This window comes from Denticeps clupeoides, chromosome 2, assembly GCF_900700375.1.
Source record: "Denticeps clupeoides chromosome 2, fDenClu1.1, whole genome shotgun sequence".
In the NCBI taxonomy this organism is placed as follows: Eukaryota; Metazoa; Chordata; class Actinopteri; order Clupeiformes; family Denticipitidae; genus Denticeps; species Denticeps clupeoides.
The window spans coordinates 26,608,358-26,634,350 of record NC_041708.1 but is presented as its reverse complement, the minus strand read 5'-3'; the positions used below and the strand labels follow the sequence as shown (position 1 = coordinate 26,634,350).

The 25,993-nt window shown below is 45.0% G+C and overlaps 1 protein-coding gene across 2 annotated transcripts; it reads right to left on the bottom strand.

Moving 5' to 3' along the window:
* Positions 1-22: 22 nt before the first annotated feature.
* ctdspla (CTD (carboxy-terminal domain, RNA polymerase II, polypeptide A) small phosphatase-like a) lies at positions 23-25,993 on the bottom strand. Of its 2 annotated transcripts, XM_028967629.1 has the most exons (8): positions 25,561-25,990; positions 11,614-11,771; positions 9,832-9,864; positions 7,823-7,924; positions 3,587-3,643; positions 2,858-2,950; positions 2,264-2,449; positions 23-1,122 (listed from the first exon to the last, which is right to left on the bottom strand). In XM_028967629.1, exons 1-8 carry the CDS (start codon positions 25,634-25,636, stop codon positions 997-999), a joined length of 831 nt encoding a protein of 276 aa, XP_028823462.1. In that variant the 5' UTR covers positions 25,637-25,990; the 3' UTR covers positions 23-996. The 2 variants fall into 2 exon arrangements, with proteins under 2 accessions (XP_028823462.1, XP_028823463.1); XM_028967630.1 differs by lacking the exon at positions 9,832-9,864 and having other exon boundaries at positions 25,561-25,993.

Below are 25,993 nucleotides of genomic sequence, written 5' to 3'. Positions count from 1 at the left end.
TACAAAATAACACATATACACAGAAGACAAACATACAGCTTTAATGATGTCACATATCTGAGATTTCAAATATACCACTTTCATATACTTGCAATGTATTTTTTTTAGAACAGGTCATACCTAAATGTGGCCAAAACGGTTTAATTGCTACAAGATTGGAATCATTTTTCAACTGATTGCTTTGTATAATAGTGCCAAATTGCCATATCTAGGATTGGTCTTGATTCACATACATAACAAAATTTTTTATTATTATTATTATTATTATTATCATGGTACATTAACAAACAAACTGCGATTAGGCCATGTGCAATGCATTATGCCATAACTGTAACTTCCAAATCAAGGAAAAATAGAAGAACTATAACAGCACGAGCCTTTATCCATGAATGGAATTTTGATAGAAGGATACCTGTGTTGATCGCTCTTTCAAGTCCTTTTAATAAATAAGCTCCAAAATAAAGATATTTCTCCTGACGCTTTACACAATAGAAGTTGTTGGGATTTTCCACCCCCAGTTCTCTGTAAGTACGCAGCATAAAAAAGTTACTCTCCTCATAAAACGATCCCGGTAAAAAGAAGAGTCTGAAGGCACTTCAGTCAGTAGGATGAAATAATCACAGTTGTTGGGACTACTGGTGACGGAATAAAAGACTGCCTGCATAGCAAGGAAAGAAGAAAAAGACCCGGTAGTCTGTGGGCTTCAGTATGTCATTGAAAATAGTTTTGCTTCTTTGTTGTTATTTATTTTGGTAAATATATATTGAACTGAAGACGATAGAAAACCTGGGTCTCTCCAGATGAAACTCTGTTAGAAACATATGTACATATTTCCTTGCCAGTGTGTCCCATTGGCACTGGGTCTGTGGTTGGGCGGACGTATGCAGGACTCCGTCCTTGCGCCCGGAGTGCAAGGTGCCGCCCTCGGGCGGAAGCTGGACGCGCCCGGCCCTCGGCGAGAGCTACAGTGTGCGCGGGGGCTGGGAGGACGCAGCGCTACCTGGCCCTGAGGCTCTGAAGCACGCTGTAGATGTCTTCCTCTTGGCTCAGGCCCTCAAAAAGGGGTATGAGGTCCAGGAGCTCGGTGTCTGTCATGTCATCGAACCATGACTGCACTGGAACCTGTGGGCACGGAAATGAGAATGAAAATAAATACGTCACATCATCACTCTCATTATTGGCTCCTCCTCACGCCGGAGACCAGATTAACTGGTCAAGCACTCGTGTTTGCAGAAGGATTTCTCCCAGATGCAATATAATCATTAATGCTCTTATCTTGCAACACCAAGTTCAGCCTGTCGCTCAGGGGCACAATGGTAGCGGCAGGATTTGTGGGGGTCAAACTTCAGCTCAGTTCAATTTCAGATCATGCTACATTTAATTTCTTGCTATGGGTCTGACTGCTTCATCTTATGCTCGTTCTGTCAAACGTCCAAAAAGCATTTGGGCCCAGACAGACACACTAACACACACACACACACACACACACACACACACACAGCCACCCACACACATTTAAAAGAGCCCTGGGAAGAGCAGCGCTCTGGATCTGATACGAGACTTGGACGCGTCTGAGAGAGCTCTGGCAGCGTCCTCCTACGTTCGCCGTTACATCAGCAGTCAAGAGCTCGAAGCCTGCATGGGTAAATAATTGATGAGGAGGCGAATCAAAAGCCCGCAAAGCTTTCCCTCCGCAGAGCAGAAGTCTGAGAAACAGACCGACACCCACCCCGGCTCACAAGATCCCAGCAGCCGGATCCCGCACTAAACATTCAGCCAGAAGTCCCAGCTGGCTCGAGAAGGACGGCACCGAAGAACGCTTCTCATCCTCTGCAACTCCCCAGTGATCAATTACAGTAAACGCTGTTACTTCCCTGGGATTATATGGTTCTATACATCAGTAATGTATCTGTCACACTGTCGCACAGATTTTCATAAATTCCCAATGGCCAAGCTGCTACATGACCTACGGATGACACAAAGTATGAATCAATTGGTTACTGATCAGAATGAGATATTTTTGACGCATATGATTATATGAACATCCTCTTGTTTACTCGGCTGGCTTTATACCAATAAAAGACACTTGTGATCTGTCGCACCGACGTGCCACCGTGGGGCTGTGTTGTGTTGCAGCCACTTGATAGAATTTATGATAAATGAAACAATTTCCTGTACCGTATATAAAGCTTGTACCACAACCATCTGTTAAAAGGAACGTAATTGTTGTTAGTTTTGTCTTCCTGCTCCCCAGCAGACTCACAGCATTCTCAGGATGGAAGATGTAGGAGGCAGGCGAGTTGTCCACAATGATGACTTTGCTGAGCTCCCGGCCCAGCCGGCTGAGGTCTTTGACGTAGTTCCCTCGGTGGAACACGCAGGATTCCCTGAAGAGCCGTGCCCGGAACACCCCCCACTGGTCCAGAAGGTCGGCCACTGGGTCCGCATACTGCAGGAGAGCACCCAACACTGTCAGGTGCATTACACCTTCTGCTATCAAAATCTTTCATTTTACATAACAGATGCATAAAAAACATAAACTGAGAAAAATACGATAATCACAAAATACATATAAAAAGTGGTGTCATAAGAAAAAGAACAATACTGTTTATATATGGTGCCATTTATAATATAATGTAATAAATGTTTTAATTCATCTTGAAGGGCCATTATTCATATATTATTCATATATTAAGCCTCAAATGGTATTATACTGTATACCATTGTTTTTTTTTAAAGTTCTTTACATGAACATGTTTTTAGGCTTGTGTATCTCACAACTGCTGAGCATATAATGGAATACTTGTTTATTAATGACACAGTAAAAGCACTTTGTGACCTTCATATAGAGCCCAACCTTGGCTAAGCTGGCTGTGAAAAGTACACATTCAAAAAGCTCCCCCATCTTCTGCAGGAACTGGTCCACATGAGGTCTTTTCAGCACATAGACCTGAAGTAAAAAAAAAGAAAGCATGCATAAAAGCAGGAACATGACCGAGAGATATAAGCACGTCTGCCAGAAGACAAGTTGCTGCAACCAAGTGCAAGTAACCAAGAACAGGCCGACTTGGCTGTACAGAGCCTATCCTGGATTACTTGAACCCGGTAACAGTCTTAACTCCACTTCGTGATCGTCTTCGCACTCTAAATCGGTGGCACTGGGGCTCCCACGGGTGTCTGCTCAGCCAGTTCCTCCAAATGGGACGTTTGTTTAGGCAGTGACAGTGTCAGTCACCTTAGTCAAGGACAAGGTGGTTCTTTGTGACAGACAATCTGTATTTCAGAGAGATTTTTTTTTAATGATTCGGTGTCGGTTCAGGTTGTGTGATTTATGCGGTATCTCTTGGGCCCCACTCATGTTACCTTTGCTGTAAGATGAAATGCATCTGGGAACAAGGGGAAAAAGAAAAAAACACCACAAAAAAACTTTCTCTTACAGTAGAATTTCAAACTTCGGCACCTCGCTGTTGATCTCTGAATAAGGCAACAATGACATTTTCAGCAGTAGCAGACTTTGCCTCTTTGATCTGTGACATTAACTTGCAAGTGCTGTTGAGAACAAGAGGGCCTGCCGACTCCACCGTACCTGATGAACTGTTCCATCGATCTCCACAGGGACGATGAAATCTGCATTACTTATGGGCTGCAAACACAAGGGGCAGAACAAGTGGGTCACATCAGAACCAATTCCACGGGAACTCTGCAAAAATGAGATCCCACCCTATACTTCCCATTTCTATGACACCCATAGTACATAGCAATTGGTTGTTTATAATAGCCAATAGATTTTTAATATTACTTAATTAATGTTTGATTAGTGATTAGATATGTGTTAGCAGTGTCAGTATACAATGTGGAATGCAATGGATGGAGGGCAGGGGGGCACCGGTGATCCTTTCTGCTGTCCGTACATTACATTAATTAAGTTCATATACACACACACACACACACACACACTCTGTAATATCTGTATTTTCTGTTCATAAGATTTAGATTGTCTATTACTGTTCATTGTTCATTTATAGACACTTATAGACCTATGTACATTCATATGTATATTTATATTCAGTATACATATTTATAAACAGTATAAACATATTATACAACTTGTACAAATAACACTTATACACATCCTTACACTTTGTTGTTGTTGTTGTTGTTTACTTCTATACTGTACTTGAGAGACACCATCTACTGGAATCAAATTCCTTGTATGTGCTTGCACTTACTTGTCCAATAAACATGATTCTGATTCTGATATATATCCTGAGGACCAGTGCTGTCAAAAATAATTGGATACTAATAATTACTCTAGGATTTGTATTGATCAACTATTGCCTTCTTCAACTGGCAATACAATTAAGTAACACAATAAACTTTTTTTTAACAAAGCCTCACTTTAAAAGTATTAAACAGTTAGAATAAATGTCAACTGGAGCAAACATAAACATTAGCCTTTTAACAATTAGCAATGAGCCGATTAATTAATAATTATTTGGCATCATCTAGCAAAGTCCTTCCCATCTCTTTCTTAATACCCACTCACCCACCCTCCATCACTACTTATTCCCAATCAGCTCAGATCACTCACACACACCTTCTTATCACACACTCACAATTACAGACAATTTAGTCACCTATCCACCTAGTGTAGAACGAGGGTCAGTTTTTACATTCATTAACACATAAATAAAAAAATCGTCACATAATGTCTGCTTTGCATCATTAACAGACAGTGTTAATTTAACAGGACAAGCCAAAGATTGAAACTTGAGAAAATTTGTGATCGTACACAGGCATTGTTACCCGTGACAACACTACCCAGGACAGGCCCGATTCAGCCCTCGCGCGCTGTTTTGTTACACTGCAGTGCCGAGCAGGACACTTTCGAGTGTCTCTGCCTGAGGAGGCAAGGGGGCGTCACACCGACGCCTATAACAGGGCCCTTTCATTGGGGAGGCACGGGGGAGCCCGGCCTGGAGTCGTCTTTGAAGCCTGGCAGTGTGAGAAGACAGGCTGAGAGGGAGGGAGGAAGATGAGTGGAGACGGGATGAAAGAGCTCAGCAGGTGGTGCTGCGATGTCTTCGCGCTGCAGAAATGAAAAGGGGGCTGATTAAAAAAAAAAAAAGAGACTGGGTTTGTTTTTCGGGGGGAGTTGAGAAAAGTTGAGCACTCGTTTTTTTTTTTTTAACAGCTGCTTAAATATAATGAGATTCTTTCAACCATAGAGATTTGATCACTTCCAGACCAAGACTCAGAATTAAAGGTTTTATTTATTTAAATGCAGCTCCTCTGCTTAATTCAAACACAGCACACGGCAAAAAAATATATACTGCCCTTGAATACTTGAATTCATATTATGCTTGTTATGCATTTGCATGCTCTTTCTGTATTTTACAGGTGATCTAGAACCTGTATTTTTGGTCCCGTCAACCAGTGTTGAAGCTGAAGGAGCTGCATGTCCAGCAGGGGGAGCGTGTGAACTGTTTATGTGGTACAGCTGACCTCTGGCTACCATGTAGAGTGTGACACGCCTCCCATCAGCAAACACCATTTAGATTTAGGGCCTTTATCAGGCGCCCTTATCCCGAGCACCTTACAATCAGTAGTTACAGGGACAGGGTTAAGTGTCTTGCTCAGGGACACAGTGGTAGTAAGTGGGGTTACAACTAGGCTGCAACCACCCTGTCACACCCTGAGACATCCATCTCTGTGAAAGCTGTCTGCATGTTGTCCAGCATCTTGGATTTCTGTACTGGAGATGATGCTGCTCTAGTGCAGGTCCTCAAGCCAAAGTCCAAATCCTTTCTGTTTAAAAAAGCTGGCTTATAAGGCTGCATATGGAGCAGGCGGCTAATCGTTCAATTTCTAATTAATTCAAAAGAGGTTGAGAGCGAGCCAACAGAGTGACAGAGTATTTAGAGATCACTTCAGAAAGCAGAAAGCAAAAAAAAAGAGCTCAGATGGACCCGGGTTAATCTCCATTGGTCAGCAGCCGCTATTCATCTCTAAACCTCACCACAAACACACACACACATCACAAACTAATATCAATTAACAGCAAGAACTGAGATATCAAGTATTTGCCTCAATGTTTATAATATTTTTAGGGACATAAAAAAAATCACATATTGAGGGCTTGCAAGTGAGGAAACGTCCCCGTAATCAGAAGGTTGCCGATTGAAATCCTGAACCGCCAAGGAGCTACTGAGCAAAGCACCGTCCCCACACACTGCTCCCCGGGCGCCTGTCATGGCTGCCCACTGCTCACCAAGGGTGATGGGTTAAAGGCAGAGGACAAATTTCACTGTGTGCACCGTGTGCTGTGCTGCAGTGTTTCACAAGTGCTTCACTTTCAAATATTGGATTATTATGTTTGGTCAATATTTGATACCAATATTTGATATCCACGGCAAATCTGCTGAACAAATCTGCAGACCAAACAGCTCATTAATCACAGATTAAAAAAAAAAAAAAAAGAACCCGCTTGTTAAGTTGTTTTGTCTCCTAAATCCCGGCACAGAAAAGCGGGCCTTCCCACTTCAGGATCTTAGTGCACAGCCTAATGCAGACACACCCTTTGGTAAGATCTCGGGTTTTCTTTTCTGGTGTGTCTGTGTGTGAGGCTGACTGTGAGAAGAAAAACAACAAGATGGGAAGAAAGAGAGAGACTGTGTGGGTGTGTGTGTGTGTGTTTATGCGCTATGGCATGCATCCCTCTCTCTTTCCCCTTTCTCTGGGCCTCTTTCTTCTCTTTTCCCCTTTCACCGCGACCACATCCCTCTCTTTTTTTTTTAAAGAGCAACAGCAGAGTTGCTGTGGAGTTTGTGCGATTTATGGCATTTAATATGCTTCCATTTTTTTGCACTGTGTTGACCTGGACACGCAGGCTGTAACTCGGGTCACTCAGGAGGTGCTGCCTGCATGGGGACTTTTTTTTTAAAGGCATGTAAAACGGCGCAATGATCTCAAAAGGGATTTCATTCATTTGGGAGTTTTAATCCCCGCGGTCTCAAAATAGTCACTGCCATTGTCTCGCGTTATCGAGTCGCGGTGTGCAACAGATTACGCCGCACCTCTACTCCAGTAATTTCACAGTGAAAAAAGGCTGTTTTCTAAAGGAATGTTCAAAAAACCACGCTGTAACATAACTACACCCAAATAGCAGAAGGGTTGCCACACCTTCTTCAAGTCCCACTAGTTCAGGCACCCAACATAACTGTGGCAAAGTCCACATTTATAATGAGAACCAGCAGCTCACAGATAGAGATTTAATGCTCAAACATGACATTGTGGCAGGTGGTGCACACTGGGATACATACATACAGTACAGGCTAAAAGTTTGGACACACCTTCTCATTCAATGTGTTTTCTTTATTTTCATGAACATTTACGTTTTATAGAATATAAAACATGTTTTCTGTTATTTCACCAAGTACATAACTCCACATGTGTTCATTCATAGTTTTGATGCCTTCAGTGAGAATCTACCAATGTAAATGGTCATGAAAATAAAGAAAACACATTGAATGAGATGGTGTGTCCAAACTTTTGGCCTGTACTGAACAAATAGCAGAAAATATTGTTTTAGCATCAGCACTGACACTGGAAATTGATATTACTGCTAAAAAACATTAGATCAATTGATATTAAATCATTTGTTAAATTGGGAATAAAGTAATTTTCACCAATATTGCAAACATCACAAAATTCTAATATATAAAAATGAGAATGTCATTTTAAACTCTGATTCAATTAGAATAAAGACTACAAACCAAAAGCTTTATGTAACAATGGTGTGTGTGAGTGTGGGTGTGTATACCTTAAACGAACTGTGCACCAGCGTCTCATCAAGATCGATGACCACACAGTTCTTGCCGTAGTCCTTGATACTGACCTCAGGCAGGAGGTATTTGGCTGGAGACTGAAGGAATTAAAAGGTTAACAGGTTAAGAGGTTTCTTAAGATAAAAAGGATGGAGCGCTTTGACTAAAGATTTAGCCTGAAAGCCTGTTTTTTGGCTGAGAATTAATTAAAGAAAAAAGTTGATTTTATATCAGGAACTCAAAAACTCCTGTTTGGGGTTTACAGTAAAGTATTTTTGATATCAAGTTCAGGTTACATGAGTGAAATGTTTAATCTCCCTGAAATTTCCAGCCGACGGCTTTCCTCAATTTTCCGCCACACTGCCAAGTCATGTTGACTAAGCACAATCTGGCCTTATAACGCTGTTGGCACTGGCCAGGGAGAAGACACAGAAACACTAATACGAGGCTAGACCCTGCCAACGGCGGCCTGAGGGAGGCAGACGGGTATTGGCCAGATGGATTCACCTTGGGGGGTGCGCACACACACACACACACACACACATAGCACCGTGCACTAAACTCGAACGTGAGAGCTGGGGTGTCAAAGACATTAATGAGTGTGCGTCAGCAACAAGGTGAGGGAGTGAGTTGGTTTTTGGTGTGTGTGTTTGTTTGTGTGTCCACCTGTATGTGCACTTCCAGCACTCCATGCAGTAAAGGACGGAGAAGTTCAAGGGCAGTGAGCTCGCTGTGTGATTTATCGAGGCCTATGAAATGCTATGAGTTGTACCGGGGCTCTCATTCATCACATTTCATTGTTCACACATTGTGATATGTGAAAAAAAAAAGAACATTCCTGCATGCATATTATCATTCATTCCACTCAGCGAGAGATATGTTAAATAACACAGGCAGCACACACCGGGACTACCATGCAGATACTCATGCTCACACAGGCATTCCAGCAAGTTGCATGAACTTTTCTGTCGCGTCTTAACAGCAGTAAAGCTTCTAAAACCTTCAGTTTGGGTCACCTGTCCTAGAGCTATTTGAAGAATGATGCAAGTTAAGCGTATGTAAGGAGCATCTGTATGCTATGAACACTTAAATATGAAACTGTATTGAAGAGGCGTGATGGTCAGGACAAGAGGAGGCATCAGATGCTGACACTTACTGACAAACCAATTTAAAACTACTGCACTATTTCATGCATTCATGGATGTTGGAAGGTTGCCCTTTTCATTAAATGCGACCCTTCCGATCCAGTTCTGCTGAACTGGCAGAGACAGACGGACTATTTTCAGGTCTTGCACTACCTGCGAAGGCTTCTGGGTAGGAGCAGGAGGGAGACCAGGAGCAGACCTCCTCTCCACAGGCCTTTTCTGACTCGGCCGAGCCTACTGCTCGATCTGCAGGTGAATACCTCCCCGCCTTGGCTGGTGAGCAGAAGAAGCACGCAGCACCACGGGAGGGGGGAAGAGCGGTGCGACGGCTCTTTGGCACAGATGCTGAGGGACTGTGTATGTTCTAGTTCACTTAAAGGTCAGTCCAAAAAAAAATACATAGATTGTGTAAACCTGAAGCTGGTACCAATTTCATTTAAAGTCCTGGAACTCGGGTTTTGGAAAAAAAAAAAAAGAGAGAAGCAATCCTGCGCTACAGCAAATAGCCTTATATCAGATCTGATCAGGGCTTTATGGTCAAGTAACGCTTTCATCTAATACCAGGCCGTGCAAGGCCTTAATACAACTTGCCAAACGAGGCTGCAGAATTCAATTAAACACATTTTAATGAAAAGAGGACTTCGATTTCGTGCTTGCTCCCGCGGGGAAATTAGTCCACTGGATACATGTGACACTAGTACGCTGTTTCCAGCACAATTCCTCAAATGCAAAATGAATCCTGCTGGTTAACGGCCAGCAGGATTAGAAAGATTAAAGACGCTCTCTAAACCAAGGCAGGCCGCCGCAAGCATGCAGACACAGCACACAGCGCAGGCAAAATGAGAAGAGATAATACATACACTAGGGATGGGGATGACCTGGACCTGGTCACACTGAAAAATTAAAACAGAGACACAGAGAGAGAGAGAGAGAGAGAGAGAGAGAGAGAGATAGGACAATACTTAAAACACAAGCACATCTACTCGCAATTTCTGTATGGTGATTCCATTTTTCATTGGTTGCAAGTAATTATGATCATAATATTGTAATAACAGAATGATTTTTTTTCATCTTTTACACAATGCACTAACTGGACACAACAGTTAAAAATATGTGAACTAATATGGCACCAGGGGACCAAAATATGTCTGTTCCCCAGGTTCATTATTTTAAAAAATGAAATAAAATATATATGTATGCCTCGTTCGGTTAGCGAGTACCGAAAACCAGTCAGCGGCGACCGCGTGTACCTGCAAGCCGGACAGAAATTCCGCTTGCGTGTGCGAGCTGCTCGCAGGCAAACATTATCGGTAACGCGATCCAGCAGCGTTCCGTTTATAGCCTGTTCCTGTACCTGCTTTGGCAGCGGAGACGTGTGTTTGTGGAGGCTGTGGGCCCGGCGCCGCCCTCCCTGGCCAGTTCATGCTGTACAGTGGTCTGTGTGTGACGGAGGAGGGGGAGCTGCGGACCGGCAATCCATCACACAAGACACACAAGGCCCACTTCATGGGGATTAAAGGAGCAGCGGTGGCACTGGTGTGAACGATTGAGTGCGAATACATGTGTGGAATTGTGATTGAGTCGGAGCAAGCGTGTGTGTGTGTGTGTGTGTGTGTGTGTGTGCGTGTGTGCGTGGGGAGGAGTACGCGTAAGAATGCACACAGGGAAGCCCATAATTTCATGAACCAAGATGGTAAACAGCCTCCGAGTTCAGTGGGTTCGGAACAGCTGGAGTGTGTGCACAGGGCTTGCATTTCAGCACACTGCACAAACCAACCAGGAACAAAACAACAAAAAAAGACATAAACCCTGGCCTGTCATTAATTACTGCATTCAAACCTACAAAGACACTAGCCACCATAAACCTAAACCCACATCAGACAGACACCGATACATAAACGCGCCTTTACTACCCAGATCCTGCCAGTAACCCTTAAATGAATAGCATATCAAACGTGAACACACACGTAAAGCCCCATCCTATTTCTAATTCTATGCACCATTGGGCCGGAGAAGAATGCTGAGGTTGGGGTTGTGACGGTACACATATTCATAAAGGGAATTTTCGCCGTGGTTCAAAAAAACACTGCAAATGTTAAGCATTCGTTTAATTTAGACCGTCCCTCTAGCAAGCAAAGGGTCGGAGGACGTTGGCTGTGCGGCTGGCTTGTACCCAGCTGACCGTGGTGCTCACATGTGCATTTATGGCATTCATCAGACACCCTTATCCAGAGTGACTTCCAATGAGTAGTTACAGAGACAGTCCCCCTGTGACCATACCGAAATATAGCTGTATATTATATGCATTTCTCCACAATGTAGGCATTGCCATTTGCACTGAACGTTGGGTTCTGTTTCTTCTCCTACCTTTGTTTAGTTCTGTTTTGCTCTTGTGTTGCACCATGACCACGGAGGAATGTTTTTTTTTTTACTATTTGCTGTGTAGTTGATTTTTTTTTTTGACCGTAGGATGACATCTGATTTCAGTAGAGGGCTCTTGACCAGGCCCTTCTTCTCAAACGAGCACAGGATGAAAAATCCCATCCACTCATCCCCGATAATCTGCCCGTTCACCACTGAGCCCACATCAGGACCGCTTTACCCAGCATGCCCTGTGACGCCATCGGCTTTGCGCCTCTCACCTTTGGGGGGTTGCCGTTCTCCTCGGCGGGTGGTGGGAGGGTGCAGGCCTTGTTGTTGGCGACAGGTGGCTCTACATTGTAGTTGCGGAAGCAGCAGAAGAAGGGACTGAAGATGCTCCTGCTCCTGTGCTTCTTTAAGCTGCTGTTCGTCTGGGACACTGAGATCCAGAAAAAGAAAAAGAGAGGAAGAGGAATGAGAAAAGAAGACGTATATCGCCCCAGGGTCCCGATCCAGATCCACCAGACCATGAGGCCGATGCTGTTGTGCAATCAGCGCTGCACGGTACACACCTACAGCATTGTGCACAGGAATCGCTGCCATGGCAACGTCATCACCCGTCCATTCACAGGTTCCCTCTTCGGCGAGAGGGCGTACTGTTACTCGCTATTAGACACCGCCGACCTGCCACAAGCTTTGTGTAACAAGTGACGCTCTTGGCGAAACAACCTTGAGTTTTATTTTGCTGCAGGCCAGCAGGCGCCTTCCCGTACAGGCGTGGGGGAGAAAACCAGACACTTAAATACAACTAAGCCGAGGGCATGGCTGGTGATGCCCTCTACACCTCTTCCCTCACACAGGCAGAAGAAAAGGATACGTCTGGAACGTAGGGACTCACCGGCTTGCATACCAGCAGAATTCTTGATCAGCACTTGTGCCAAAGACTGCCTCTGTGCCAAAAAACCCTAACCACTATATTGCAAATCTAGTTGGGGTTTTTTTTTCTGTCTTTTCAAGCTTATTAACCTTAGTTGCTCAGTTAGAGCGAATGTCCAAGGTCATGGCTGAAGGGATCACCATCTTATCGCTCTCTTTATGTGAACGGATGTGCCACTGTCTCTTTGGTGGTCTGATAAATGCCGTTCATGTATTGCATGATAAATGGCATGCGTGCTCGTCAACAGACATCGTTCTTGTTCTGCTGCGAGAGCGAGGCATTGCGGGAACGTGGTGTTATTCCCAAAAATTGCACAGCAGGAACACTGTGTCCCGGGAACACTGCGCGGTTTCCTAGAAAATTACAAAGAGGTTAAGGCAGAGAACCCTAAGCCCCCCTGGCACCTGTGTCTGCAAGCACCGCAAGATGTTTTTTTTTCACACAAATACCACCAAATATTACAATCTGTCTTCTGCATGCATCATACGGGTTCCCCAACACACTGTCAAAGTTAAGAAACAAGGTTTTCCGAGACACGCGCCACCTCCGGCCAGCAGGGCAAGATCTTGAAATCTTGGCAGGCCAGCATTAGGGTAATTGCACAGGGCAAATGTCAGATTAGAGCTACGAGGAAATACATCAGCACACGCTGTGAGCGTTAAAGCGATAGGCGGGCGGGCGGTGGCCGCCGACGTTAAGCAGTCTGCTGACCAGCTGAGTGGAGCTGCTTACAGGACCCCGCTAAAGCACAACGGGGGATTAAGAAGTGGGCTACAATCACTGCTAATACACACCCTGCTGGTCACAGCTCTGCTTCAGAGTTGCAAGGGCTGCAACAAACAGCGCAGCTACTTTGAGTTAAAAAAAAAAAAACGTTATTCAAAATGATGCAGCTAGTAAAAAGACACAATCATCAGGAATAACAGGGACAGTTTCCCTGGAGACACCCTCGCTCAGGGACACAAATTAGCAAGTGGGCTTTGAACCTGCGACTTTGTGACCTTCTGCTTCATAGGCGAGCATGTTACCCACTAGGACCTCTCTGGGATCAAGTCCTGGGATCGAGTCCACAGGTTTTTCACTTTCCTTCCATAGTCCAAAGACAAATAGTTTCGGTGAACTGATCCAGTTGTAATAGGGCTGATAAGAGTAGCAGGACTTGAACGACTGGGAGTCGTACCTACGGGTGATAGCAAGTTCTGGTTCTCGCTCAGGCCAAACTGGGTGATTTCTGTGTGTGCGCAACCACTAAGGGGAAAGATCAAGGGAGAGATCATCTCGGATCGACTTAGATCAATGCTTTTTTGCAATAATTTCTACAGGACATCGCTCTGCTCGTTTCATACACCTTACATGTCCCACAAATTCCATGATACCTTATGGTGAAAGGCAGCAGGGGTCAGGAGTGTCCTTCAGCTTGCTGTCAGGCAAAGGCCATCAGAGGCAAGGCACGTGTGAGTTTACTAGGTGATTAGATGTCTCATTAGAGCCTTTAGTGTATGTGAAGCACAAGCCTCCATTAAGGCCGTTTCGTTTTAACACATTTGATTCCAGTACAGAGACACGTTCCGAGCAGGGCATTCCCTACTAAAATATAATTACCTCGACTTCGCTGATACGCAAATCGGCACAGCCACACAATGATGGTGGCGGCCCACCAGCTCATTCTTCTCTGACCAAAACGGCGCAATCCCTGGTAATGAAGAGGCCGTCCGGCTCAGAGCACATTTCTCTCAAACAGCTTTTTGAAAATATTAACAAAAGCATAGAGCACAAAAGTGACCTCACTGCAGCTGCCTGCTGTGATGTCACTCCGCTATGATGACGCTCCCGTAGACCCCTTGTCAGCATTGGCTGCGGCTGGAGACGTCACCTGTGCCCAATCCAGACGGCGGATAAGAGGCGATGGGCTCCGGCCTTTTTTCTGAACTCTTTAGTGGACCTCGCAACTGTTTGAGTGAAGTTGTTTTGAGTTCTGTCAATCGCCACACACGCCGCGGACTAGTTTAAGCTCTCCCCTTTTTTTCCCCTGGTTTTCGGCCATCGTGCCTGGTGTTGTTTCTGTTTAAATAAATCATTGTTTGCATTATGTCCCGCCTCTGCACTTCCTTCCCCCCGTCAGCTTGCCAACGTGACACCCTTAAAGCCACGCCCTTGCCCCACCTCTCCAAGTTCACCCTGTCTGACGTTGCCCGCCTTTTGTAGGCGGACTGAGAGGCTGAAGGTGGGTGGGAGGAGAAGCGAGAGCGTTCATACCGTACCCTTCCCTCCCTCCGACTGCGCCACCCAACACAAACAGCGCTCACTCTTCCTGCCACAAACAACATAGCTGACTGTTCAGCACTGCCAATCCCACACACACACACACACACACACAAACACACTGAAGACATATTCTTTTCCTGACCGCAGGAATGCAGCTGGAGACAGCTTGCATGGCAATGTTGTCCTGGTCCTGTCCAGGCTTTTGCACCCCTCTGGTAAATGTGCAACATTTTCCATTCCGCTCAAACACTTGCTGAGCAAACAGCCATTAAGCAGAGCACTACGGAGCAACAAGAGCCACGAGGAAGCTTCCAAACTGTTTCTGCCGAGGGCAAGGCGAAGTATCCGATGTTGTTAACAACAGCACCGTCACCGTAGGTGACCAAGGCAAGGCACCTTAAAAGTCCCCGCGAGGTGCAGTCACGCGCATAGGCAGGCCTTCTGAAGGGGTCCGGAAGCTGAGGAAAGGCAGGAAATTCCCCACATTCCTGACAGGAAAAGATAATAATGTGTGGCTGTGCTGCGTGCCCAGGATGGAGCCCAGGAAGCCCTTGTAACCTGGTTTTTACCCTTAATTACCCTTAACTCTCAAACCGCGTCTTACAAGGAGGCATAGTTTTGACTATTCCCCCAAAAAATATGCATTGGAGAGAGAGATTATATTTTAAAGATGGAATTCTTTCATGGAGACAAACAACAGGCGTATGTACTTTTTATATAACGGCAAACCAGGTAGACGTACATGACAATCATCACTTTAATAACAGTTAATTACAGATAATTACAATGGAGGAGGAATTACCGGAGGAGCTGTGGTCCGAAATGAGCTCATTTTTTTACACATATCCCAACACTCCCTGAATTGTCTGGAGCTGTGAGGTAATGCACGTCCCTGCCGGGCGACCTTGAAATCGCTGGTTTTCACAGCACTGTAAATCAGGGGACTCCCCGTCTGGATGCCTGCGAGGTCACTAGCTCTGATGTCTGAGGCCTGAAAATCATTTACAAGGATCTTACAACATTTTTTTTTTACTATTTGTTCTTCAGTTTTCTAAATTCATGACACACCATAGTTATTTTTGCATATAGAGCATATAGGGCAGATATTTCACATTCAACCCTCCTTGTCTTTTTCGCCAGCTATTTAATTGGGACTAAAATATGGACTAATGTCATGCTGCTGCCTACAGTCATCATAAAGCGTCTTTTCCAAAACTTCCGACACATCCTGTTGCATAGAAAGTTTAAAATTATTTTAAGGCACTGTCTTACAAAATAATGGACACATTATTAATATTAGATAAAAACAAAAGTTTCCTTAATTTTTTCTCTGTACCTCCCCTTAAGCAGTTTCAGTGTGTAAAATTGTCCTATGTATATGTGTGTGTGAGTGTCTATATGTTTATTCATAGTTTATATAGATATATGACTCAGGTTTCTTTATTTTTGCTGTGATCAGGGTTACACTTCTGTAAAATGTAAAATCTCACAAATATATATTTAATGTACATACTGATTTTTTTTTTTTAACTCACATTTGCTATTCTATGACTATTTATTTGTTTATTTGTACAGTGAACTTTTATACTATACAGTCTAAATAGTGTCTGTGCTCTTATCTTGTACTATCCACTTCATGCTATGACAATGTAAACTTCCTACTTGTGGGACTATTAAAGGATCATCTTATCTTCCTGCATGTTACGCATTTACGACTCAATCTTGTATCTTAAATGTTGAGTAGGGCTTTACTATTATGAGCGACATCAAGGTCTCGAAGTGATTTTGCACTACAAAATGAAAAAACATTCCAGACAAGCACATTCCAGGATGTTTGGCAACCCGGGCCCTGTTTTCCAGTTTAATGTCACATGTTCTGTCTGGGGTGACAAGTCGACATGAAAATCTGACAGGTACTCCTTGTTAGGGGTGTGCATAATCTCACGATACGTATCACGACACGAGTCACGAAACGATTATGATTATATCAATATATTGTGATACTGTGCATATTGCGATATTCTGCAGTTCACTGAAAATGTAAAAACAGAGCTGATATACAAGATGCTGGATCATATTAAATGAATAATTCAGCCAAACCAACATAACATAGAACTGAATTTCAACTGCATAGTCTTTGCATTTTAACACACTGAACTAGTGGACTAGTGGACAGCAAATATCGATATGAAGTCCCTGTATGGATACAATATCACCACGTAAAATATTGCCATGTATTGCGGCATGGTTATTTTCGAACGCCCCTACTCCCTGTTATGTAAGTGCTGTTTTTCAGGCTTCCATCCCCGGAAATGGCCGTCTGCTGACAGCGTTTCCCCTCGTCTCGAGCAGATCTCCCGTGCCACTTCTCTTCACCGCCACAACCTCTGAGCGTCTTGCGGGCCCCGGGGCCAAGTTACTGCCGCTCAACCTGCCTCCCGAGATGAAGGAACTGACAGGCTAAAATAATGAAAGGAATGTGGAAGGCGGGAGGGGACGAGCATTCAAATCTGGCCGTTATGTAACGCGGCCCACGTTGTTTTGGAAGGCGGAGGGATTTTTTTTCCCGTTCTTTCCCATAGAAAAGTGTTTTTCAAAGGCAGCTGACACTGAGGCTGTGGCTGAGGAAGCTGGAGAGCTGGAGAAGGAGCCTGGGAGAGAAGATTCCCACTGCCACATACAATCAGCGTCCCTTTCAGGTTCCACCCGCGGTGGCGTCAGGGTCCTTTCTGCGCGCAGCCAGCGTGTTGCGGTCTCACCCCTTCAGCCACATGCCGGAATTTTCCATTCTGAATAAATCACTGTGCTAACAAAGGTGGTGGAGAGGTGAAAAAGCGGGCCTTTGGTGCACAAAGCTGACTTGCTATATCATTCACACACACACACACACACACACACACACACACACACACAGATCTTCTGTCCCACTTAGACTTTCTCCACAGAGACACGCTGACTATTAAACACAGTTCACCCTGAACTCTGAAGATAAAAAAGGAAAGAATCCTCCACATGGAGGCTTCCCCTCTTTCTAGAATATCTCTCTCCCTCCACGTCTCCTACACACAACACACACACACACACACACACACACTAATGCTTAGCAATGGCAAGCTGTGCTGTACGTGTTTTGGGATGAAATGCAAGCTGAGGGTGGTGCTGTTCCATGCGCAGCCACTAATTACAAGATGCCTTGGTTCCCGTTCTTGGGTTTTGGTAGCTCTGGTGTCGCAAACCCGAACACACAAACACACACACACACACACACACACACAAACATATTGATTTGTATTGATCTGCCGTCCGCCAGACGCTCAATTAATCTCAGCCTGTGGGAGGCATGCGTCCGTGCTAAACATCGCCGTTAAACACAGTTTACGAGCCGTGTGCAGAGACGGAGGCCTGGGAAGGCAGACGGTGACGTTGCCATGGCAATGACATGCCCTTGAGACCGCCATGCCATTACCATGGTAAACACGGTTACTGAAGTCTCAGTGAATTTAGACTTACAAAGAGCGCGGCCCGGGGCCTAATAATGCCATCAAAAAATACAGCCATTAGGCGTTATGAATTTCACGCCATAATCCGCTTGAAACTTACGCAACGCTGTGAAATAAGATTACAGCGGGGTAATTCCCGGGTGCTGGGGCAGGCTTGTTAAAGGTGCACTTCGCAAAATATTAATCATTTGTGATCCTAGGCGTTCTGCGGGCACAGCCCAAGCTTTCTGGGAAAGGAACAGAAAGAACTGAATGTATAGATGTTCGGCCGCCATGTTGTTTTTCGCTCGTTCGTACTTTGTGGTTCGGCCCGTTTTTTTCGCCGCCTGCCCTTTTTGTCTCTAGTCTGCATTGATTTTTGCCTTGTTGAGTCACCTCACCTGCTCCTGTTATTGATCCCGACGACACCGACCATACGCCCACCCCCTGACGCCGCGTTTGGCGTCTCCCATCGCTTGCTGGATCCTGCTGGTACCGGCCCATTTCTGAAGACGCTGAGTTCGAACGCCCCCACGCAGCGCCTCACAGCCACAGAGAAGACCGCTTCGGTTTCACCACCGTGCCACCGCAGGAGGCGGCCTCATCTTCCTCATCCACGCTTCCCTCCTCCTGCTCCAATTCGTCCCCTCTCTGTGCGTCCCCTCTCTGTGCATGGCAAATGCCGGCTCCAGTCGTTCCCATTCTCAAGGGTCCTCCATGTCTGCACATGCGCCTCTCAAGCCCTCCCATGACACAACGACTCCATTTGCATGAAGTGAGGAATTATTATGCATGATTTCTGCAGTGGGATGTGCTATGTTCTGACTACGCAACTTTCTGACTTTCTGCTTATGTCATTTAGGGCTCATATTGCATGACTGACAGGTGACAGGGGAGTGACACACTACATGAGCTCAAGCCCCTGAGCGGTTTGCTGGGTATCCAAAACAACGTTCTGTCATGAGAAGACAGTGGAAATTATTCAACATTTTTAATTATGACCGAGCCACAAGACAACTAAGGGACTTCTTGCACAGTGCAGTTCCAAAAAGCCAAGTGAAAAAATGATTGAACACATCTCAAGAAATGGATTGGCAAAAGCTGACCAAGAGCTCTCATTTGGAAACGTACATTTTCATTTTGCGCAAATTGTTCTCGCCCCTCCATATGAATTCAGTAAAAGGGTGATGTGAATACTGTGCGCCGTGTTTTCCACAGCGACTAAACGTGTGTTTACGGTCTGGTGTAACAAAGATTACACTTTAACTTCTGCACACGCCAAATGAATACAAAAAAAGACGGCCTACGGATATTTTGAACCACAAAGAGTCCGACTCACTGGTATGGCAGTGAACCACATCGCCGACACTCCCTCACGCTGCCTTTGGGAAGTGTGCCCAGCGTGCTTGATGATCCATCATGCATCCCACATCTCAGTTTGCCTCGTCTCCGAGCGTCCTTCACACAGAGGTCAACCTCGCCTGGCGAGGTACCTTGTATTAGAACTGTAATCGTGTCTAAAAAGTTAGGTTTGACCAAGCCCCAGCCCGACAGAGTCTGACCCAACCCAACAAGTTCAGCTTTTTAAAAGCACGCCTGGAGCGGCAGACTAAGAGGGAAAAGAAAATGTGAAATGAGCGGGTTTAAAACAGAATCTCCAAAGGCTAGTCTGCATTTCACCTCCTCAGCATCCATTTTCGCATCAACGAAGAGATGACAACGGTGGCCAAGAATTGCAAATCAAATGAACATTTCATTTAAAAAAATTATCATTCAATAAAACAAGTTCCTTGTATGGCTCCCATTGGGCCCTGGCCTCTGCCTCAAAGCTGCATCCACAGGGCACCAAACCTGCCCCCATTACAAGGTGAATTCTACATTTTTTTTTGGTTGGCCACTACCAGTGAATAAGGAACACCTGCGAAGCAACATTGAATATGGTTCTTACATTTTTATCCATTTTGCAATAAAAATTCCATCAGATTAAAACCACTTTCTCCTAAACCGCAGCCATAGTCATTAGGGGTGTTGAAATTAATCGTATAATCGATGCATCGCGGTGCAGACATTGCATCGATGCAGTGCAGGACATAATCGATCACATCATAATGACGTTGCTTGTTGATTTTCTGGCGGCGGCATAAAGGTTCTGGTTAAAAAAAGTAGTGCCGGTAGTGACTGTGGCGGCCTGATCTACAGAGCACGCCGCCGCTCCAAATCGGAATGTTAAAGCTGCACGGCACCCGGCGGTGACAGATTCTCGCGCGACAAACAGAACCCCAGCGGCCGTGTTTTCTTTCTGCCACTTCGAAACGCGCACACACGAAGCGGGAACGGAGGAGAAACGGACCCTCCTCTGAGTGTCCAGAGATCTACGACACGACATTTAGGAAAACACGCAGATTTTTCGCGCTGACCGCGCCGCGCTTTAACTGTACACACAGTCTCAAAAGTCGTAAATAATAGTCGTGTGAGATGGGATGTTTAGTTTAATTCAGTTGAATTTGAAAAAAAAAAATTAATTCTGTAAAGAATACTGTTTAAAATGTCTCCCTGTGATGCCTGTGAGAGCGTCCACACAGGCGTACCATGTAGAAAATGTCTGGGATGCATCGCGATATCGAGGCACTGATAATCGTAATCGAATCGAATCGTGAGACCAGTGAAGGTTCACACCTCTAATAGTCATCCTTAACACTCACCACTCAAAGGCTGGGGGTGGGAGGGGGTGACACTCGAGGATACTTGCCCACATTAATAAATTACACCGTGCCAAAGGGGGAAGAAAGAAAGTGAAAGTGAAGTGATTGTCATCGTGAAACACTGCAGCACAGCACACGGTGCCGCAACAAAATGTGTCCTCTGCTTTTAACCATCACCCTTTGTGAGCTGCCCAGTTCTGATTACGGGTCAGTTTCCTTACCCTATTCACGCTGGCCATCACTGCCTCTGTCGGGATGTTTTTTTTCCCCTTGGCATGAATGAACACAGGGCAAACATCACACTTCTTCCTTCCAAACATCACACTTGTGCATCTTGAACAGGGACAGACAAGACAACCTGATGAGCCATTTGGTGCCCTCTATAAGACTAAAGACAGTAATAATAACTGCTGATAATTAAACACAATATAAGGAATTGTGGCCATGATGGGAATCAGCATTTTCTTTTTTCTTTAGCTTGCAGTGAGACTGAGGATTAAGGGTTTGTTGGGAAACCTAATGCAATCAGTGCACTTGAGGTAAGCTTACGTAATAGTGCAGTTATGTAAATGCCAAGCGAACAATCCCAGTCTTATGTTATGCATTTCGGGCATGCTCGGGCCATGTGGAATACTGGGATCACATCACTGTCGTGGGCTAGATTGTTCCCCATTTTACTCCAGTAATGGAGTTTAAAAAAAAAATGATAATAGAGGTCTAGAATAAACATGGATGCATAACCAAAAAAATTAAACACGTCCTCAGCACAGTCGTTTAGGCTTGAGGTTCTCAACCAACAGCCAGTGGCCAGATGAAACATGTTCTGCCACGAGTACAACCATAAAACATTGTTCACATGGTACATACACGTATTGATCATGATAACTGGAGCAGTCAAAACACGGCAAGTACCTGAATTATCATCACGTTTTTACACTGTTGCATATGCAATGGTTTCACCATTGACCTATAAATATACAAGCCGGCATAACCCAGAATTATTGCATTACTGCATGTCTGTGAAATCTAGAATCACTCATCGCCATGGCCTGTGACGTAGTATGTTAATGTCATTAAATTTCACTGTAGAGAAGAACTGCCTGGAGAACTGTAGGCTGCACATACGCTTATTGTTATCTGCATGGTTCGTTTGATTTAAAGCCATTAGGGTAAAAAAATATCGGGGCATAGTGTGTATGACACAATATAAGATTTTGTGCATTTCACATGTTCCCACAATTCTGCAGACACATACACTTTTTGCCATCTGCAGTGACAATTGTGAAATTGACTGCGTATGCTACAGGCAGTGGTTGGCCTTGAGCGTGAGAAAACGGGCCCGTAATGAGAAGGTTATGTCTCAGAGCGTCTCTATGTGTTAAGGTGCCACTGAGCAAAGCACCGTCCCCGCACACTGCTCCCCGGGCGCCTGTCATGGCTGCCCACTGCTCACCAAGGGTGATGGGTTAAATGCAGAGGACAAATTTTGTTGTGTGCACTGTGTGCTGCGTTTCACAATGACAATCATTTCACTTTCACTTCCCTCTCTACATGTGATGCTGGTTAAAGAGCCCATTACCTGTTGGGGGATGAGGGCTATGACGCTTTTTACACAGTTCTGTCGTGAGAGGGAAAATTACATAAGGCAAATGGAAAGCTATGAAAATATGTCTTCTAATCCACAGCAGTATAAGGGCGGAAGTAGCTGAGTAATTTCAAGCACCACAGGCACAGGTTCAAACCCCACTTACTACCATTGTGTCCCCGAGCAAGATTCTGAGTGTCTCCAGGAGGACTGTCCCTGTAACTACTGATTGATAATGAATGATGAATCCCATAAATATAAAAAAATTGAGGTTGGTTGCAATGCATTATTGCATTAAAAGTGGTCTCTGTCAAGGGAAACTGCAACTCCTTCCAGAAGAAAGACCCTTGAAGAACCACCCAGCGGTTAATTGTCTGTCAGCGCGCGCCGTGAGTGGATAAACATCCTCGGCCAGACAGACACTAATCTTATTAAGGTAAAGCGCTCATCCAATGATACCTGTCCGACTTAAAAGTTCTTCGAGCAAAGCCCTCGCCGCCGGGCTGCAGGGTAAACACTCCCGCAGGCCACGCCGACCTGCCACGCCGCTACAGTGCCCACAGAGCGTCTCTATGTGTGCTTTTTTCGAGAACCCAAAAGGATGCGAGGCTTTCTCTTTCCCCCCTACTGAAGGCCTTTATGAACGAGCATTAAAAATAACTGTGAAATGTTCTAGGTCCGAGCCCCCCGGCATGGAGACAGTGTATTTGAAAGGGATTATATTTCATTAGTTATGAAGCCTAGTAAGTAATTTAAGAACCGAATGAGACGGAGAGAGCGTTGCTGGAAGCATCAGGCTTCCATTGCATTTTTTTTTTTTTTGGACATTTTGTGCTCGTAAACGAATGCTCGTTTTGTATCATCTGCATCCTTCTTCATGCATACGTCAAAAGCCATTAATAATTCACAACGACTGCCACACTTTCAGAAATGTCTCCGGCCGATTAGTCGCTCTTTTGCTCGCAATGAAACCGATAGGGCTCTGAAAATAACCTGGACGGGCTTTGAAATATTCAGTGCGTGTGGCGTCATTCCAAGGCCAGCGTGTTGGAGGAGGCTATCCTCCATGAGGGAGCAGACCGGTGAATTAGGCTTTTTTTCCGCCAAATTCCTCCAGCCCCAGAGCCCATCACCGATACCCCTGGACTACGCGGGAATCCCTGCCAGGTCTACCAGTAACCGACATCGACAAGTTCCACGCCGGAACGTCACACGAATTACCGGGATTCAACTCAGGCAGGCTCATGAAAACTTTCGCAGGCACTTCATTATCTCAATTTATCTGCTTAAAGGGTCCGGAGGGCTTTTCTTCCCCCGTAATTGCCGCGGCCTCGGCGCAGGTTCGGGCTCATTGTGCCAGCGTTGGATAAACAGAGGCCTGGTTTCGGAGACATGATTTAGCACTTTGTGCGATTTTAACATAATAGCCACAATTTTAAATATGAATGAAATCCAACAGCAGCAGACGCCCGTGCTTCTTACAGCGGAGGGCGACAAAGGTAGAAAAAAAAGTGGGTCATCTGTGCGACTTTAGGCACACACCTGCAGCCTCGTGCAACGGCACAGTTAAACACCGGTTTTTTAAACTCACGTGTGCAGCGGTGCAGGAAAAGGACATGCAAGCGGAATTTACATATTATAGCTGGAAATATTACCGCTATTAGCCTGTTATGTCTGTGGGTATTTAAGCATCTGTATGTGTGAGCATGCACACAGACAAATGGAAGCACCACTGTGTACCTATATGGGTACAAATGTGGTGGCCTAGCAGTTAAGGAAGCGGCCCCATAATCAGAAGGTTGCCGGTCACCTCGTGGTCCGCCACTGAGGAGCCACAGAGCAAAGCACCATCCTGCTCACACACTGCTCCACGGGCGCCTGTCATGGCTGCCCACTGCTCACTAAGGGTGATGGTTCAAAGCAGAGGACACTTTTCGTTGTGTAACCGTGTATCACAATGACAATCAATCACTTGCTTGTCGCTTGGGCAGCACCCTTCTGAATAACAATAATGTACCTGTCCTCACAGGTACTTTTTTGTACCTTAGTCGTCTGTACCATTTAAGGCACAACTGTGTACCTGTCATGACTGTAAATTAAAATTATATTTACAGACGTGGGGAGGCTGGGCTCGAACCGGCAACCTTCAACTCACAGTCCACTGAGCTGTCTCTCTGTCTTTTTTTCCATCATTGATGTATTTTGTGTACATGTACATTCCTTTTGTCCTTTGTTGTGTTATGCTGCTGTGAAAAACTTACTTTTACAAACATGAACATCAGCCACTTTTGGAAAAATTGGTCAGATCCACTAGCCATTTTATCACCATTGTACAGCTGAAATCTAGCAATTTACAAGCATTTTTGTCAGTACATTGGGTTGGTTGGGATCATTTTCATGTGGTGCAGGTTCATGGGTACAACTATGTACTTTCCCAAATCATGTACCTCTAAAGGTACAACGTGGTGTCACAAAGGACCTGTCCTGTACTTTTTGAGGTACAATCAACTGAAAGGAACAGGTTTAATATTGTACCCTGTGTGCACCTTTATTTCGCTGTATGAATGTCTGTATTGCTGACAGTACATTCTGCATGGTGCCATACGTGATTCGTCAACACTTCTGACATGAAAAAAAAAAATTACATTTACTTAATATAGAAGAAAAGAGGGGAAGCACCTGCAGCATCCACACAGTCCCGGTCATGCAGGACCACACAGGTGCCTGGTGTCCACATGCGTTTCCACATGTACCACCATTGCACCACAATGGACGAAAAGCTGGTCGACCTGAGCCCATTCCTTTCAGAAGCACACACTTTCCCCCAATCAGGTGTCATATACACACACACACACACACACACACATACATACACACATTTTTCGTGCAAACAGATAATCAGCATGAGCTGCAGTCGACTCCCTTGTTTACATGGTGCAGCCTCCACTACTCCACTACTCTTTTACCCCGAGGTGGCCGGTAATACGAGCCCAGGAATTACTCTGCTGTCCCGCTGCTGAATCCGCGATGCCGACTGCAGCGTAATCAATGATAAATATCTTATGATAGCGACGCGATATCAGCATGGTTAGTCTGTAAGCAGCAAGGTATCCCAAATATAACCTTACAAATATAACCTTACACTTGATTGCAATATTAGCCTCGATGTTTTATTGTGAATTTCGCGTCCAGCGACCCAAGATGCTGTCAATAACACGCAGGCGGGAAAAACGATCTATATAATATATCTCCATGTTCACCTTTCTCTTGACTCGAAGAAAGGATTTCCTCCTCCTTGGGATTTGCAACTTGGGTTATTATGGACGTGTTGTCCATGGAAACGGGATTTTATTCCTTCTTCACCGCCGTGTTCACTTTACGTTGCGTCGTCGCTGGCTGCTCGTGTTCGACCGCGAAACGCGTATGGCGTCTTTCCGCATTAAAAAATATCTATTTAAAAAAACACACACATTCAAAAACAATCCAGTTTTTCCGGACACATGAACCGGGAAAAAAAATCACAAAAACGCGATTATAGGCCAGCAGCTAGTGTCATGTCCAAGCGCGTCGCGCGTCTCCTCTCGGGTCGAGAGCTGAAGAGGAAAACAAACAGCGATCCGTATACGCCTCTCTCTCTCTCTCCCTCCCTCTCAGTCTGTCTGTCTTGCTCTCTCTCTCTTGCTCACTCCCTCT